General features: G+C 34.2%; 2 protein-coding genes across 2 annotated transcripts; one reads left to right on the top strand and one right to left on the bottom strand.

Moving 5' to 3' along the window:
• The first annotated feature begins 2,020 nt into the window (after positions 1-2,020).
• Positions 2,021-8,942, top strand: LOC135686420 (DNA damage-regulated autophagy modulator protein 1). The gene is made up of 9 exons (XM_065202645.2): positions 2,021-2,168; positions 2,621-2,700; positions 3,226-3,279; positions 4,108-4,175; positions 4,654-4,790; positions 5,164-5,344; positions 5,782-5,870; positions 7,653-7,798; positions 8,253-8,942. Exons 1-9 carry the CDS (start codon positions 2,151-2,153, stop codon positions 8,290-8,292), a joined length of 813 nt encoding a protein of 270 aa, XP_065058717.2. The 5' UTR covers positions 2,021-2,150; the 3' UTR covers positions 8,293-8,942.
• On the bottom strand, positions 4,654-13,734 carry LOC135686421 (mediator of RNA polymerase II transcription subunit 18). The gene is made up of 7 exons (XM_065202646.2): positions 13,526-13,734; positions 12,413-12,476; positions 11,898-12,023; positions 11,685-11,763; positions 11,171-11,257; positions 10,724-10,770; positions 4,654-10,277 (listed from the first exon to the last, which is right to left on the bottom strand). Exons 1-7 carry the CDS (start codon positions 13,701-13,703, stop codon positions 10,244-10,246), a joined length of 615 nt encoding a protein of 204 aa, XP_065058718.1. The 5' UTR covers positions 13,704-13,734; the 3' UTR covers positions 4,654-10,243.
• Between the last annotated feature and the right edge of the window lie 73 nt (positions 13,735-13,807).

The following is a 13,807-nucleotide window of genomic DNA, read 5'->3' as shown; positions in this document are numbered from 1 at the left end:
GCTAAATTAACATTAAATCTTTTCCACTTAATCATGGTAAACAATCAAACAATTTTTACCTAAAAAAATTAATTGAATGATGGTATTTGATAGATATTTTAAACTTTTCAAGACATTTTTTTGACAGCGAAGGCTAAAAAGTGGACATAGCCTCCTAACCAGTATCAAATTATAAAACATAAAAGGTTTTCTGTAAGCAAGTCTAAAGAGTTTTTTTAGTACATCTCTATACACAAAATAAATGAAACGAATTTACTGCTTGAGATATCAAAGCTATAATTATATCTTCAATTTTTCATCTCAACTTCATTTCTCAATAACTAACCGAAAGTTGCAACCAAACAAACTTACAAGCTACATTATTTCCTTGGATATTGAGTTAATGTGTAGTGCATTTAGGAACAACAAAGAGTATCAAAATGCTTTGAAAACAATGGTTATTATGCGTGAACAATGAAAGTACATGAAAGTGTATATAAACAAAATTCTAAAAAAATTATTCAACACAAGTCTCTGAACATTGAAACATTTGAAATTGAAGTTTTAATTTTTCTGAGCATTAGATTAATTATAAACAATACAAACTCGTTTTAGCTAGAACAAGATATATCTAATACGTCAGTAGAATGTTGCTAAACATTCAGATAGTAAGAAATCATATTTTACCCTTTCATTAACCTTTACTCTTTGTTTACAAAACCCTTTGTTTAGGGTACTGCATTCGTAATACAAATTGTACTGTTGCAGTTGGAACAAAGATGTCATTTTCTTTGAGCTACTTTGAAATTTACAACCAAAATACAACAAGACAATGCCACAGGCGGCATGGAAATGCATAGCAACCTTGGAGCTTTAACGAAATTTATAAGTGTACGAGCTTAATTAATCTTTTTCTAGGGTTTGTATGTTGTTTTGGAAGAAAAAGTGCCATGGGCAAAGAGACCAAACTTGCAAAATTTGGATGCTTGATGTCGATCATTAATATTTAGTAAAAACAAAAGGGGACCGAGGACATTTCCCTGAGGGGCTCCGTCTTTTTAAAAGGCTTGCCTTTTTCGCCAGAAAATATGTGTTTTTCTCTATCATTTAAGCATAAATGACAAAATCTCAATGGAGCTCTTCAAATACCACAACAAGAATGTTATTTTTTTCGAATGGCTCTATATGAATCAAATATGGTGGTAGCAACAGCCTCTTTTTCAAGCCTAATCGAAGAGAATACACCAATTCGACTTACGACCTCATTTTGGAAATTTCTCCAAACTTAATTATACGACTTTTTTAAGCTCATATTTGGTTTTATCGCCATAATTTTAGGCGGGATACCATTTTTCATATTGTTTCAGCTTGTATTTTAGGTTTTACGGAGAAATGAAGTTTGAAAACTTGTAAGGGATTTGACCGCAAAAATCGTTCCGGGGGAAACTTTACCCCCCTAGTCACCAATCACGGTCAAATCCCTTATAAAGTTTTTATCTTTGTATGGTCATAAAATCAATATCGTGAGCAATATCATAATGAAAACTTACAATTAGACTAAAATCATTGCTCTCATTCTGAATCTGAGGTCAAAAATTTTTTACAAAAACATTTCGAAGCATTTTTCAAAACGAGGCCGTAAGTCGAATTGGTGTATATAGCTCAATGAACGTTAAAGGTCTAGTATATACTGACTTGTCCCTGGGTTGTTTGATATGGTGCATGTGTTCATTTAATAGCTAAGCTAAATGGTAATGAACTGGGTAATGTAGAAGGCGTTAGATGTATGTTCTCGAATACTTAACTGTGAATAAGCAAGGAGAGAAGAGAGAGGGAAAAAACAATCAACTGAAAATCCAGAGGTGTGTCTACACCCACATGTTCCCATTTCTCAGAATGCGATCAAGAGCATTTTGAACCAAATGGTGTTTAACTTTGAATTTGGGGTGTGTTGCTAATAGCCTATTGTCACAAAAGTGATTCAACGACACTTTCGCTTTTCGTTTGTGAAATTTGTTGGGCAAGTTCTCTTCCAAGAACTCTATCACGTGACAATACAGTACAGGCTAAAAGAGGCTCTTCGTTGTTGTGCCATTTCACTGAAGTTGTTGCCGAGAGAAGTTGCTTCTGCAAGGGTACACCTGATTAGAGGAGCACAACTCTTTTGCAAGATGGCAAATGTTATGGAGGTATGAATGAAAGTTCTTTTGAATCTTGATATAGAAAATGTAAGCTTTAACTCCTGTATCCTCAGCATAATAAGTCTGTTTACTAGACTATAGGCGAGGCTTAGTATATTCCTGTCTGCTAACCTCCTGTTAGACATTTATTACATTAGCTTTCTGTTATGTGTTCTGTAAAGTCTGCTATTTATGACTGGAGGTAGCGGGGGCGTAATATCTAATCTTTTATCTTGTATACTATCCCTTTTGCCTCTTCTTAGCTTTGGAAGAAGTTGCAAACACTGGTTTTTTTTAAGAATGTACCTTAGGTGCCAAGTTGATAACTTTGCATATATGTGTAAGTGACAAAATTATGCATATATATGCAATGCTATGCCAACTGACATAAATCAAATGTCCCTTCCTTATCTTTTGCAAAAATATTTCTGAATGTTACTGAGAAAACCTATTTGTTTTAGATTTTGCTCTGCAAATGGATAAGGCCACACCATTTCATAGTTCTGATGGTGTCTGCTCTCATGGTTTCTTTCTTTACAGCGTAAGTAAGAAGCCAAAGATAATACATTGCTAATAGGCAACAATTTTTTGATACAGCTTATTCCAATTCAAATTTGTCATATACACCAAACAAAAATGCTTTGCTTTAAATTTGGTAGAACAATTTCAACATCTATTTATTCTTTGGCAAGAGTTACCTCCAAATTAATGAAACAATTTAGAATGAGGTAACAATATTTTTTCAGCATCTGATGATAATGAAAGAATTCTTAGAAAGCTGAGTGTTTCCTTTATTTGCAAAGTTGTTAATTCTTCTATCAAAACCAATTCTTTTCTCAGTCAAGGGATAAACATGTTACAATTCAGTGATAAAGCTCTAAATGTATCATAGATGATGTCATTTTTTTGTGAATGACAGAAATGTGAATATGTTTTCCTTTTTCAACAATGTTTAAACTATGTCTACTATGTTTAAATTCATTTTATTGTATTTGAGAATTTCATCTTGGCATCAATATAATTTTTAAGCAGGCTATGATATTAATTCTATGAACCCTTTATTTAGATATGGTATGTCTGTAAACTCAGATCATGTGAATCCGCTTTTGCCCTATATCAGGTAAGTTATTATCCATGCCATAATAAATTACCTAAGCGGTGTAGTTAGCCCATCTCTCAAATAAACTCCCCTGTTCAAAGAAAAATTTTAAAGACAAACATACAAATTATGAGGCTGATTATACAATTTCTTGCATAATATTTCCAATTCTTTAAATGTTTGCTGAGCTCAACTATTAATTTCCTTGGCAATCTTTGTGACTGGCACAAAAATTTCGTTGCAGCTATGACAACCAGTCCATATTTAAGCATCTTGGTCCAAGTGCTGCTAATCTACCAAAACAGCATTTTTATGCAAACAGCAGGTTGAATAGGCTAACTATCTAAGACTAAAAGTGCCCTTAGTCCACCTCCAGAACCTCACAATATAAAGCTTTACAGTATTTATTAGATTTTTTGGATACTTTTGCATTCCTTCCAAAAGCTTCATGTTTCAAAACAGTATGTGTGATATGGCCTTTTTAGAAAATCTGTAATAATGTCTTCCCAGAATATCTGTTTCTTTCTCTTATTTACAAACAGGGCCACCAATAGGTTTTGGATATATATTCAGAATATATCCAGCAGTCATTTCTTTGCAATCTTTTAAAACATTTTTCTTTTGCTATGCATACATGTTTGATTAACTCCATTCTTAAAATGGAATCTGTTTCTTTATGAGGCCCCTTAGACCCCAAGACCCTAGGACAATTATCCCTTTTGCCCCCCTCTTGATGGCCCTGTATACAAATGGGTAGACAGCTGCTATTTTTTTAAATTTCACTGATATTTTTAATACTTTGAATGATTGATTTAAATGGTTGAATGTGAAACTTTATCATTAATTTAGTGAAACTGGGACCACAGCTCCAGAAAGCTGTATTTTTGGTCTCTTTCTGAACATCGGAGCATTTTTCTGTGAGTATCCACTTTGATTTTTAGATATTATTTTAGACTGCAGTACAATCATACATTTATATGTGTTAGACCAATTGACATTTACAGTCCAGAGGCTATGAAGGCTTTGACAACAGAAAGGACATTTTGACATGAATTTTTTTTATTAATTGTCTAGAAATTTCTTTTTTTTGAAGTTATCTTTATATATCAAGTGGAGAAGAATAATATTTAAAAAACGTTTTACCTGTTATAGATGTATTTCTTCCAAAGAGCTTTGGGGCATGTTTGAGCTAACACCATCAATCTTCCATATGTTTTATAGCTTCTCTTTGTTGGTCATTAAAAATTGCAAAACTTTAATCATAGTACTAAAGTCCTCCCTTTGCTCTTTGCTCCTTAAACTGTTTCCTTATCCCTTTTTGCTATTCACATATGATAAATCAGTTTTAGGGTACGTTTTGTAATGTCTTGTTGAATGTTTTGTTTCTGTCAACAGCCTTCATATGCATGTTCATACGGCATGAAAACTATGCAAATTACACATCCCATCGATCCTGTCATTTGCTTAATGACATTGGACTTTTTGTTGGGTTCTTCAGTGCCTTTGGATTGTGTATTGTTGCCAATTTTCAGGTAAAATTTATGAAATGCTCTCTATTGAGAATTCTTAAAAATAGACTTAGATTAAGCATGCTTTAGTGGACAGAACATGATCGTTTTAAGTTGTAACTCAAAATCTATATCATATCATATATAAGCTATAGACAATTTTTCCTTTATTCTTTGTTTGCTGTTCTACCAATGGTCAGTTGTTTATGCTGATTCACCATAACAGTCTAAAAAGGGTGTGTATAATAAGGTGTAACAGAAAAGCAGCTGGGTCTTAAATAGATTGTTTCCAATGGGCCCAAACATAGGTATGCATACATACATTGTTTATTCTTACTGATAAGCCTTATAAAGGTTTTATTTTTCTTCTATCATTTTATTTTGGCTTTGATTATAGGAGACTAATATTCTAACGGTCCATCTCATTGGTGCTGGAATGACATTTGCTTGTGGAGTTGCATATTGCTGGGTCCATTCCTACCTGACATACAAGAGCTATGAGAATGGACTCAATGCCAGATTAACAATTTATTTACGGTTTCTGATCTCGTTCTTTGTCACAGTTTTTTTCATCTTTGGTATCCTTTTCTCACAGGCTGCTTTTAAAGAAATACTCATATAGCTTTTAATTTCATAAAAAGTTAATTTAAGAATCAAGAAATGTGACAGTCTCTTGGCTGGAGATTTTTGATGTAACAGATCTGAAGTAAATAAAACAGAGACAGCTGTAATGATGTATTTATACGCCAAGAGTCAGGGCTATTTACTATGCTCCTATAATGAAAATTGTTAACCCTCCTTGCATGCCGTAATGTTTGTTTCTGTCCAATTAACATCCAAATAGTCTTGTCACAAGTGCATCCTTTCCTCAATCTACCTTCTAACCCAGTCTCACATCAATTTTCTTTTGCTGAGTTTTCTCTTTGTACTTAGAGGCTAATTCTGTTTCCAAGGAGATTCATTCATAAATAATACATGTGATACATGAAATATTTTCCATAACTGTTTTTACTAGTTTTTGTTGGAGCTTCCTTTGCAAACTTAGAGTGGGCAAATGGAAAGACTGGTAATTCAACAAAGATGCATTGGACAGATGAACTACCGGTAAGTCTTTACTAACACATTCAGTTTTATTGGTTAATCCACCACTCAATACATTAATTATATTTCATATTATTGAATTCTAAAGTGGGAAAAATTCTTGCTTGGTTGACCAATTATCTTGGAACTTAATATTGCCTTTGAAATCAGAGGCTGTGTGATATTTTTCTAAAATGCTTTAATAGCCTACATCCAGCCCTTCAGTTTATGTTCAAAATGATTCCTTGCCATTTCTGGGTGTTTTGGTTGAAAAGTCTAACACTGGATTTCTTGCCAGTGTATATTGCAAGCCCATTTTTACAGGTCAGTACATACTCTGACCCAAACAATGACAAAATCAACCTCGTCGAAACTTCACAGGTCACTTCTGATCTGCTTGAGAACAAAACTCCACGCAGAGCTGGACAAATGTAAAATGATCTTCCCGGAAGACGGCTATCCAGAAGATGTCATTTCTATTTACACTAGGGAAAACATCGCAAATTCTAAGGCTGTCCAAAAGTTTGGTCCACAAAAGTCTCCAGTTATTCTTAAACTATAATTGATTGGTAACAGTTCCTTGCAATTTGAAAGTCAGATTAAACAGGCCATCACAAAATGTTTCTTTGCTGTCAATCCTTGTATTGTATACAGTGCTAGAAAAGCCCCTCCATCCATTCAAAAGGATTGCGTTCCTACTACCCAAAAGAGTTCTGTTGTTTATGCATTTACATGCCATATGACCCTCCGTTCCTATTACCAGTGTGAGTGTGGCTAGGTAGGACGCACAACCCAATGATTGGGGGATAGGATAAAGCAACATGTTCCTTCCAACATAAGAAACAACACTGGACCTTGATCTTGTAGGTCTTAAAACAAAGTAAAAACTAGTGACTGCCATCAGACAACACCTTTTAGACAACCCAGATTGTGCAAAACTCTATAATGACGACATGTTTCAGATAACTTGCAGAGCCCGGTTTTCTTTTCATCTAGCAGTTTTGGAACAGATCTACAAACAAACGAAAAGGCCACCATTGTGTAGACAGAAGGAGTTCAATTTTCTCTCTTGGAATCCAGTGGCAATTTTTCTTTAGGCTCGCAGCACTGATTGGTCAACCATACCGGTCTTGTGCTTGCGTTTTTCTGATTGGCCTATTTCGATCCAAAACTGGGTATAGATTTTCCATCTTGTTTTTTTGGACCCTTATTCTGACGTTTTAAGCTCTGGAGTTTCAGACGAAAAAGCTTTTAGCCAATATGTTATAAAATGTTTGCTTTTTCAAAGTCATTTTCAAGTATAGCCTTTCATGAAAGTAATATGAAGTGTACCTATGAAATCAACAAATATATATTTCTTCAGAAGTGAAATTTTCAAACAAACGTTGAGTTCAAGGAAAGGAGACTGGATTGTTTACTTTCCCAAAAGTTCCTTCATAGTCAGGAATCTAGCAAGACAGAAAGCACTCTAAATGAGGAAAAATCACTAGTTACATATTTGACAAAATTTTGTAAGGCACAGTTTATTTAGGAAATCATTTTCCAATATAAAAAAAATCACATTGCCTTTCTATGGATGGCAAAGTTGAAACAAAAACCAAGCAAACTTTTTCAGGGTTAAAATTATTTCAAAGACAGTATTTGCTTACCACAACCTTTACCTAAGGTCCTTAAATGCCCCTTTTCCAAATGAGCTTTCACAATTGTGAGTATTTGGAAAAGCTGCTTTTCATCAGTTGTGCGATACTGTTGACCCAGTAAATGCTCATTTGGATACAAGTAACATGTCTTGTTTCTGTATTTCAGGGCTACAATTGGCATTTAACAAGCACTTTCTCAGAATGGCTAATGGCATTCTTTTTTATCATATTCTTCACCACGTTCTTCCAAGAGTTCAGGAAAATACGCTTGTCAGTGAAATCTCTCGCCTTGTTTAATGTCGATTCGCCAGGGTAAGAGCCAGATTCACCTCTCCTGATTTGTCATTGTGCAAGTCAATTTAACTTTAATTTTTTAAAAGGACTAAAGAAGTGAGGTTTTTATGATTGTTGGCACTTGAGACAAGGGGACTCATGGCCAAAGTAACAGCTAATCAAACTGTTATGTTACAAAATCATGACAAGTAGCAGCCAGATTTGTGAAATCTCGGGATAGTCAGTTGCAACTCTTGAATGACTGAACTCTCGCCTGCAGCCTTCCAATTGTGATCAGATTTTCAAGAATTTTCTTCCCTACAGAACACAGAAAAGATATGCATGATATATTCATCAGATATCCCCCTCTTTATCACCTTGGTCAGCTAAAAACCTGGCTATGTAACAGGACCTTAAAATCTTCTTTCTGTTCTGTGTTGGCTATATGAAACTTTTTTATCAAAAACTGTACATGATTCTTATTTATCCTCAGGATTCTTCCAGATAGCTTATCTGAACAGTACCTGGCATAATGACTTGTTTTAGCACACTCAGGACGTGAACTGCATCTATTGGTGGCATGATTTTAGATTTTTAACCATTTTGATAATTATTAGTTTTTGTTTTCTCAAATTTTGTGATTTCAAATAAAAAATCGAATATCGTAAGATTACATATTATTAATATAATCAAAGTAATTATTTTGTCAGCGTTTTGGAATGTTATATTGGCCCTGCACTTCAGATGGAGAAAAAATGCATTCATCGAAGGGGCCCAATGTATAATGCTCCTTTGATGTTACTATTAAGTTTTTGCTATTGTCCTAAAATTTCCTTAAAAAGTACAGAATCGCAGCTCAAGAAACGTCTTTATTTTAATTAAATTCCATACCACAGTCCTTATAGTGACCAACTTCTTTGTTTTCCCCTCCTCCCCTAATCCAACATCCCTGTAAATAATCCTTATCAAACTCAATCAGCACAAATGTGCATTATGTGTAAATTTTCAAATCTCGAACTCGTCTTCTTCTTGCTCAAAAGCAAGAAATAATTATTTTTCTAAAAAATTTACAAAATTTAGGAAGGATATTGTTTTTGGTATAAAAAATGTATGTTTGACCATTGATTGAATAAATGTATTAAGGGTTTTACACAAACACCATATAAAAAGCTACCTGAACGCATGTCGTAGTAGAGTTCCTTTTCTCTAAACAGTCCTTTTTTTCTCCTTTATCAAATGTCATTTACAGTTACCATTTAAAATTCTTTCTATTTTATTGTTATTTTTCAATCTCTTTTTGTTTTCTCCTTTCTTTTTTCCTTTGCATGGCATTTCATCTTTAAATTGCTGCAGCTTTTTTACCAGGACCTTCTTTCTTCTTTATTTCCTTTTTTGCTATCCCTGTATGTGGATCCATCTTTATAATCTGTCGTTCTATCCTGTTTATTTTTTTAAATCTATTGTTTTCTGTTTACAATTGTTTTGTGATTCTTTCTTTACAACTGCAAATGTCTAGTAAGTTTGACCACGTACTAAATTTATTTGTTTCTGAAAACAACATCCATTTATCCCTTGCTGTGCAAAAAAAGTTGTGCATATATTAAACCCCCGTATAATGCGTTCATACAAAATAGCAAAGTGAAAAGAGTCTTTCTGTTTCCATGTGTATTGCCTGTGTATGATTGAGCTCATGGTTGAGCTGGAGTTACGATTTCTAGCAACTATTACTATTTGTGAAGATAAACTAGGATCAACAGATAAACTACCTCTATGACATTTGGCTAAGTGATCAAATAATTACATTCATTCCCAACACTATTCTGTCGAGACTGCAAGAGTTGGTTGTACCTGAACAAAAGTTTCTTTAGACTTTCACCAAGTTTACTATCAAAATGCTGTGCTTGTTTGACGTTATCTGGCAGTGATGACAAAAATGGTCGAGCTGATGGTGTTATTAGCTTTAAAACAAGTACCTCTAAAATAATTACACAATGTGTTTGTTCTCCAACATTATTAACAACAATTATATACACAACATTATATGCACTCCCTGATGTCCTAATTTCTACATAATTATGATATTCATTCATTAGATATTCAGATAAAAAACAGAAGCAATTAAGCACATCGAAAACATGTCCAAAAAATAATTCTTCTCCACAAAAAAATGTTGACAATAAAAGTTGAACAATATCACAAATTTACAAACAGTGTAAAAGGCCTTAGGGTGTCACAGGCACCCCAACTATTGTAGCTAAAGCAAGATTGCGAGAGTTGTTGGGATGAGATACAACATTGTCTGTTGTAAGGTTTAGAATCCTCTGCTAGTGGCAAATCAAGAGGTCGAACCTTATGCAGCGATTGAGATAAGCCTTTCATTTGCTTTCTCTTATTTGTTTCTTGTTCCTTATGTTGCTGACCAACAGCGGTAGAACTGCAATGACATGGGCTCTTCAAAATTAGTTGATGATTGGTTCAGTTTTGCTATCTCTGCTCTGCCCGTTCTAAGACAGTGATACTGGCAAAAATTAAGGATTCTAACTACTAACTTAGACAATGTAAAATGCTGAATATACTTGTCAAGCCCCCAGCATTCAGCGTTGTAAGAAGAAAAATAAAAGAAGCATATGAAACAATATAATGACCAATTGAAGAGATAACAAACTGGCAAGAATAGATTATGGGTTTTAACCACACAGTGCTTGAGCATGCTTTAGATAGAATATTTGCAAGCAAGAGTCCCAAGTACAGATCTCTTTGCATGATAGCAATATATACTTTTAAATAGAGCTCTTGTGATGACAACTAATGATCACAGTTGCAAACTGAAGTTTTCACAAAATAAATGGTGCCTTGTTTACACTGGAAAACTAAGGAAAAACCATTAAAGCTTCTAAGGTAATTGGTGAAGAGTCTAACCTCACTGGGGTACTGCTTTTTCAAAAAAGGACTAAAAAAGGATACGGCTTCAAGTGCTCTCCAAAGGCTTTTATTTCTTCTGCTATTGTGTCCTATTTGTAAATGAAAATTCAGTTACATTGGGTAAAATGTAGATTATTATACTAATATTAACACTGACAAACAAAGGAAAAAACAAAAATACTTATCTTCAGAATAGCTCAGGATAGATAAATATTTCTAGTATAAGTGAATATATCAACAATTAATTTAGAAGGGATATATCAAATATTTTCAGCTCTAAAATATTGACAATTTACAAACAGGTCATAGGGAAAATAGAGATATTGCCATTTGCCTACTCTCAAAAAACATTGAAGGATTGATGATGTGTTGAGAAGAATTTGAGTTTGTTCCAATCAATGTGCTAAACACGTCTAACGTAATGGCCCAATGTCACTAAAAAGGTATAGATTCACATAACATTTATAACATTATCAAATCAACTCATACCTGCTGTACAGTTGAATTAGCAGTCATTTCAACTAAGTGTGAATCTGTCAGTGGCTGTATCCGATTGACATCACCTCTGCTGAGCACCTATTTGAAATAAAATATCTGTAAACCAGGAGGACAATGGCCAGGAGTAAGGGCAGCCAGGGAAAGTACCAACCTGTTTCTATAAAATTGGAATTTTTTTACATTTGAAAACTAATAGGGGAATAAATACCTCCTTGTTTGAACTGGGAAGATTTTGAATCACCTGGAAGTTTAATTACTTATGACATCATACAATTCAAAGAGGTTCAAAAGATTAAGGATTATGAAGTTTCCTTTACATCAATGGCTAACAGGAAAGCAATAATGTAATACAAGAAGTTAAAACCATGATTCTGTCAAATATTAATTGTATTATGGAATTCTTAAAATTAGCAAAGCAAAAGAGTCACTCTCCTCCCCAAAGTCAATTCTAGTTATCTAAAATACCTGGTGTGTTTCTATACAGTATGAAAAAAGTTCTCATTACCCGATATATTTTTGATACTTTAATCTTCATATTTCCTTTTCTGAAACAATAGCCCTTCAAAACAAGCTCATGATCAAACCTAAGATAAAAAATAGTGTTGGATAATATTGCCTGCTTTTATGTGCAAAAAACTGTAATTGAAACAATAATCTTTGGTAGATTAATTTTCAACAATATTCCTGAAAACATAACAGTGAAACTTGGATCTCTAACCTAAATCCAATTTCTTCAAGGAACAGTGACACATTATCACTTGCAGCCACCTCAACACATGTTCTCATCGAGGCTTGTCTTGTCTTATCACCTCCACCTTCTGGGCTTCCTAGGTAGCACAACTGCCTTGAAACAAAGGAATGAAAGAAAATAAACAGAGAGAGAGAGCAGGTAACAAAAGGACACTCTGAAATTTTTTGCTAAAATATAGGTCTTGTGGTGCAACTTCCTATCAAGGAGATGACAAAAATGCATTTGTTTTGTGAAGACTGAATAGGAAGCAATAAATAATAAAGAGCACTGCAATTTTTCAAACAAAAAAAGCAATCAAAATTTAACAAAAAAAGGACAAAGCAAGTCTCCATTTTTGTTACCATGGTGAGCAATCAGTAAACAGACAAATGGATTAATACAAAAGTAAGGAGCAGAATGCAGCTTTGTTGCTACCAGTAAATCTAACAATGTATTAGCTGAGGAGCCAGGATTAATTGAATAATTCTAAGAGTAATTCTTACCAGAGTGCATTTGGAGCAAGAATAGACCTTCTCACTCTGAAAGTGACATTGCTTGATCCTCCTTCTAAATAAAAAACAGCATTAACGGTATGATTACTAGTGCACAATAGATTTATTTCCTAATAAAATGTGAGAATGAACATTTTCAGGCACATATACTTCTATAGACATTCTCAGACATTTAAACAGACTTGATATTTCTGAGTTTATCTTTCAGAGTTTCAGAGCTCTAAGACTGGAAAACAGATAAATAAACTGGATAAATTTCAAAAGTAAAAACATAGAAAAATTCAAGAATCAGGAAATTTAAAAAGTTGGTGGCTCAAGTTAAAAAGTTTTTTCAAATATGGCTAAATGACTTTCTAAATTGGTTCGCAGCTTGAATTGAAAAGAACTGTGTCACTCTAAATTGAGTGATCCTTTTGAGATCAGGGCTGCCAAAAAGTTTCAGACCCCTGTTTCTGTCACTGTCCTGTTTAAAAATGAAGATGTGAGGGTAAAAAATTTGTTAGCCTTCATAGCAGGGTCAATAACTGTCTTATCATCTTGTCATCTTCTTGTCAAAAATCATATTGGTTTCACAGTGCCAGTGTAAACAGAAGAGGGAACCATGACAGATTTGTCATGGTGTCAAACTTGCATGAAACAGTGTGAACAGGGTCTCAGTGGCCCTGGGGCAAAACTGAAAAACAAGGCCCCTTGCAAGCGAGGCGCGCAGGAAATTGTTCTTACTTTTTTAGGCTACAAATCAGATAATTCTTTGCAGTCATTTTCTTGCAATTGCTCGAAAAGTTTTTTTTTAAAAGTATTTAAACTAAAATTTTGGGGTCAAATGTGCACATTTATCACAAGTGCACTCCTGCATTTCCAGCTAATAGCTTGTGCACTCCCGAGATCTCGTCGAAAACTGTCATGAAATGCAGACCGGCACACAAAATATCTGAATTTGCACCCCGAAAACAATTGCATTATCATAGAAAATTTTTGTTTCCAGGCTATTTGGTAGGCAAAGGAGGTTTTCATGCGGAAAATTTTACTGGAACTATGGTGCGCACGCCAGATCTCCTCGAGGACTGCCAAACTCTGCACACTGGAACTGAAAACATCACTTACTCAAGTTATAAACCATTTCGTGATCTTCAAACACACTATCCGATTCAGCTGCCATTTCACATAGACCTTTAAGTCTTTGAATCAATGAATCTAGGTTGCTAGAAGGAACAGAACCTTGCAAATAATACTGTATTTGATTGTGACGTGGAGCGCTCATCGTCCCTGACTTGGTCGCCATTTTGGACGAAATTTACTTTTACAGTGGCAATTGAGTTGAATTATGCAAAAAAAGGATGCCAGGGACGGATACAATTTTTGGGGGAGGAGGTGTTAGAAACTAAT

This window comes from Rhopilema esculentum, chromosome 6 (genome assembly GCF_057945365.1).
Source record: "Rhopilema esculentum isolate cy_ngs chromosome 6, ASM5794536v1, whole genome shotgun sequence".
In the NCBI taxonomy this organism is placed as follows: Eukaryota; Metazoa; Cnidaria; class Scyphozoa; order Rhizostomeae; family Rhizostomatidae; genus Rhopilema; species Rhopilema esculentum.
The sequence above is the reverse complement of the archived record's forward strand: the minus strand, read 5'-3'. Positions and strand labels throughout refer to the sequence as shown.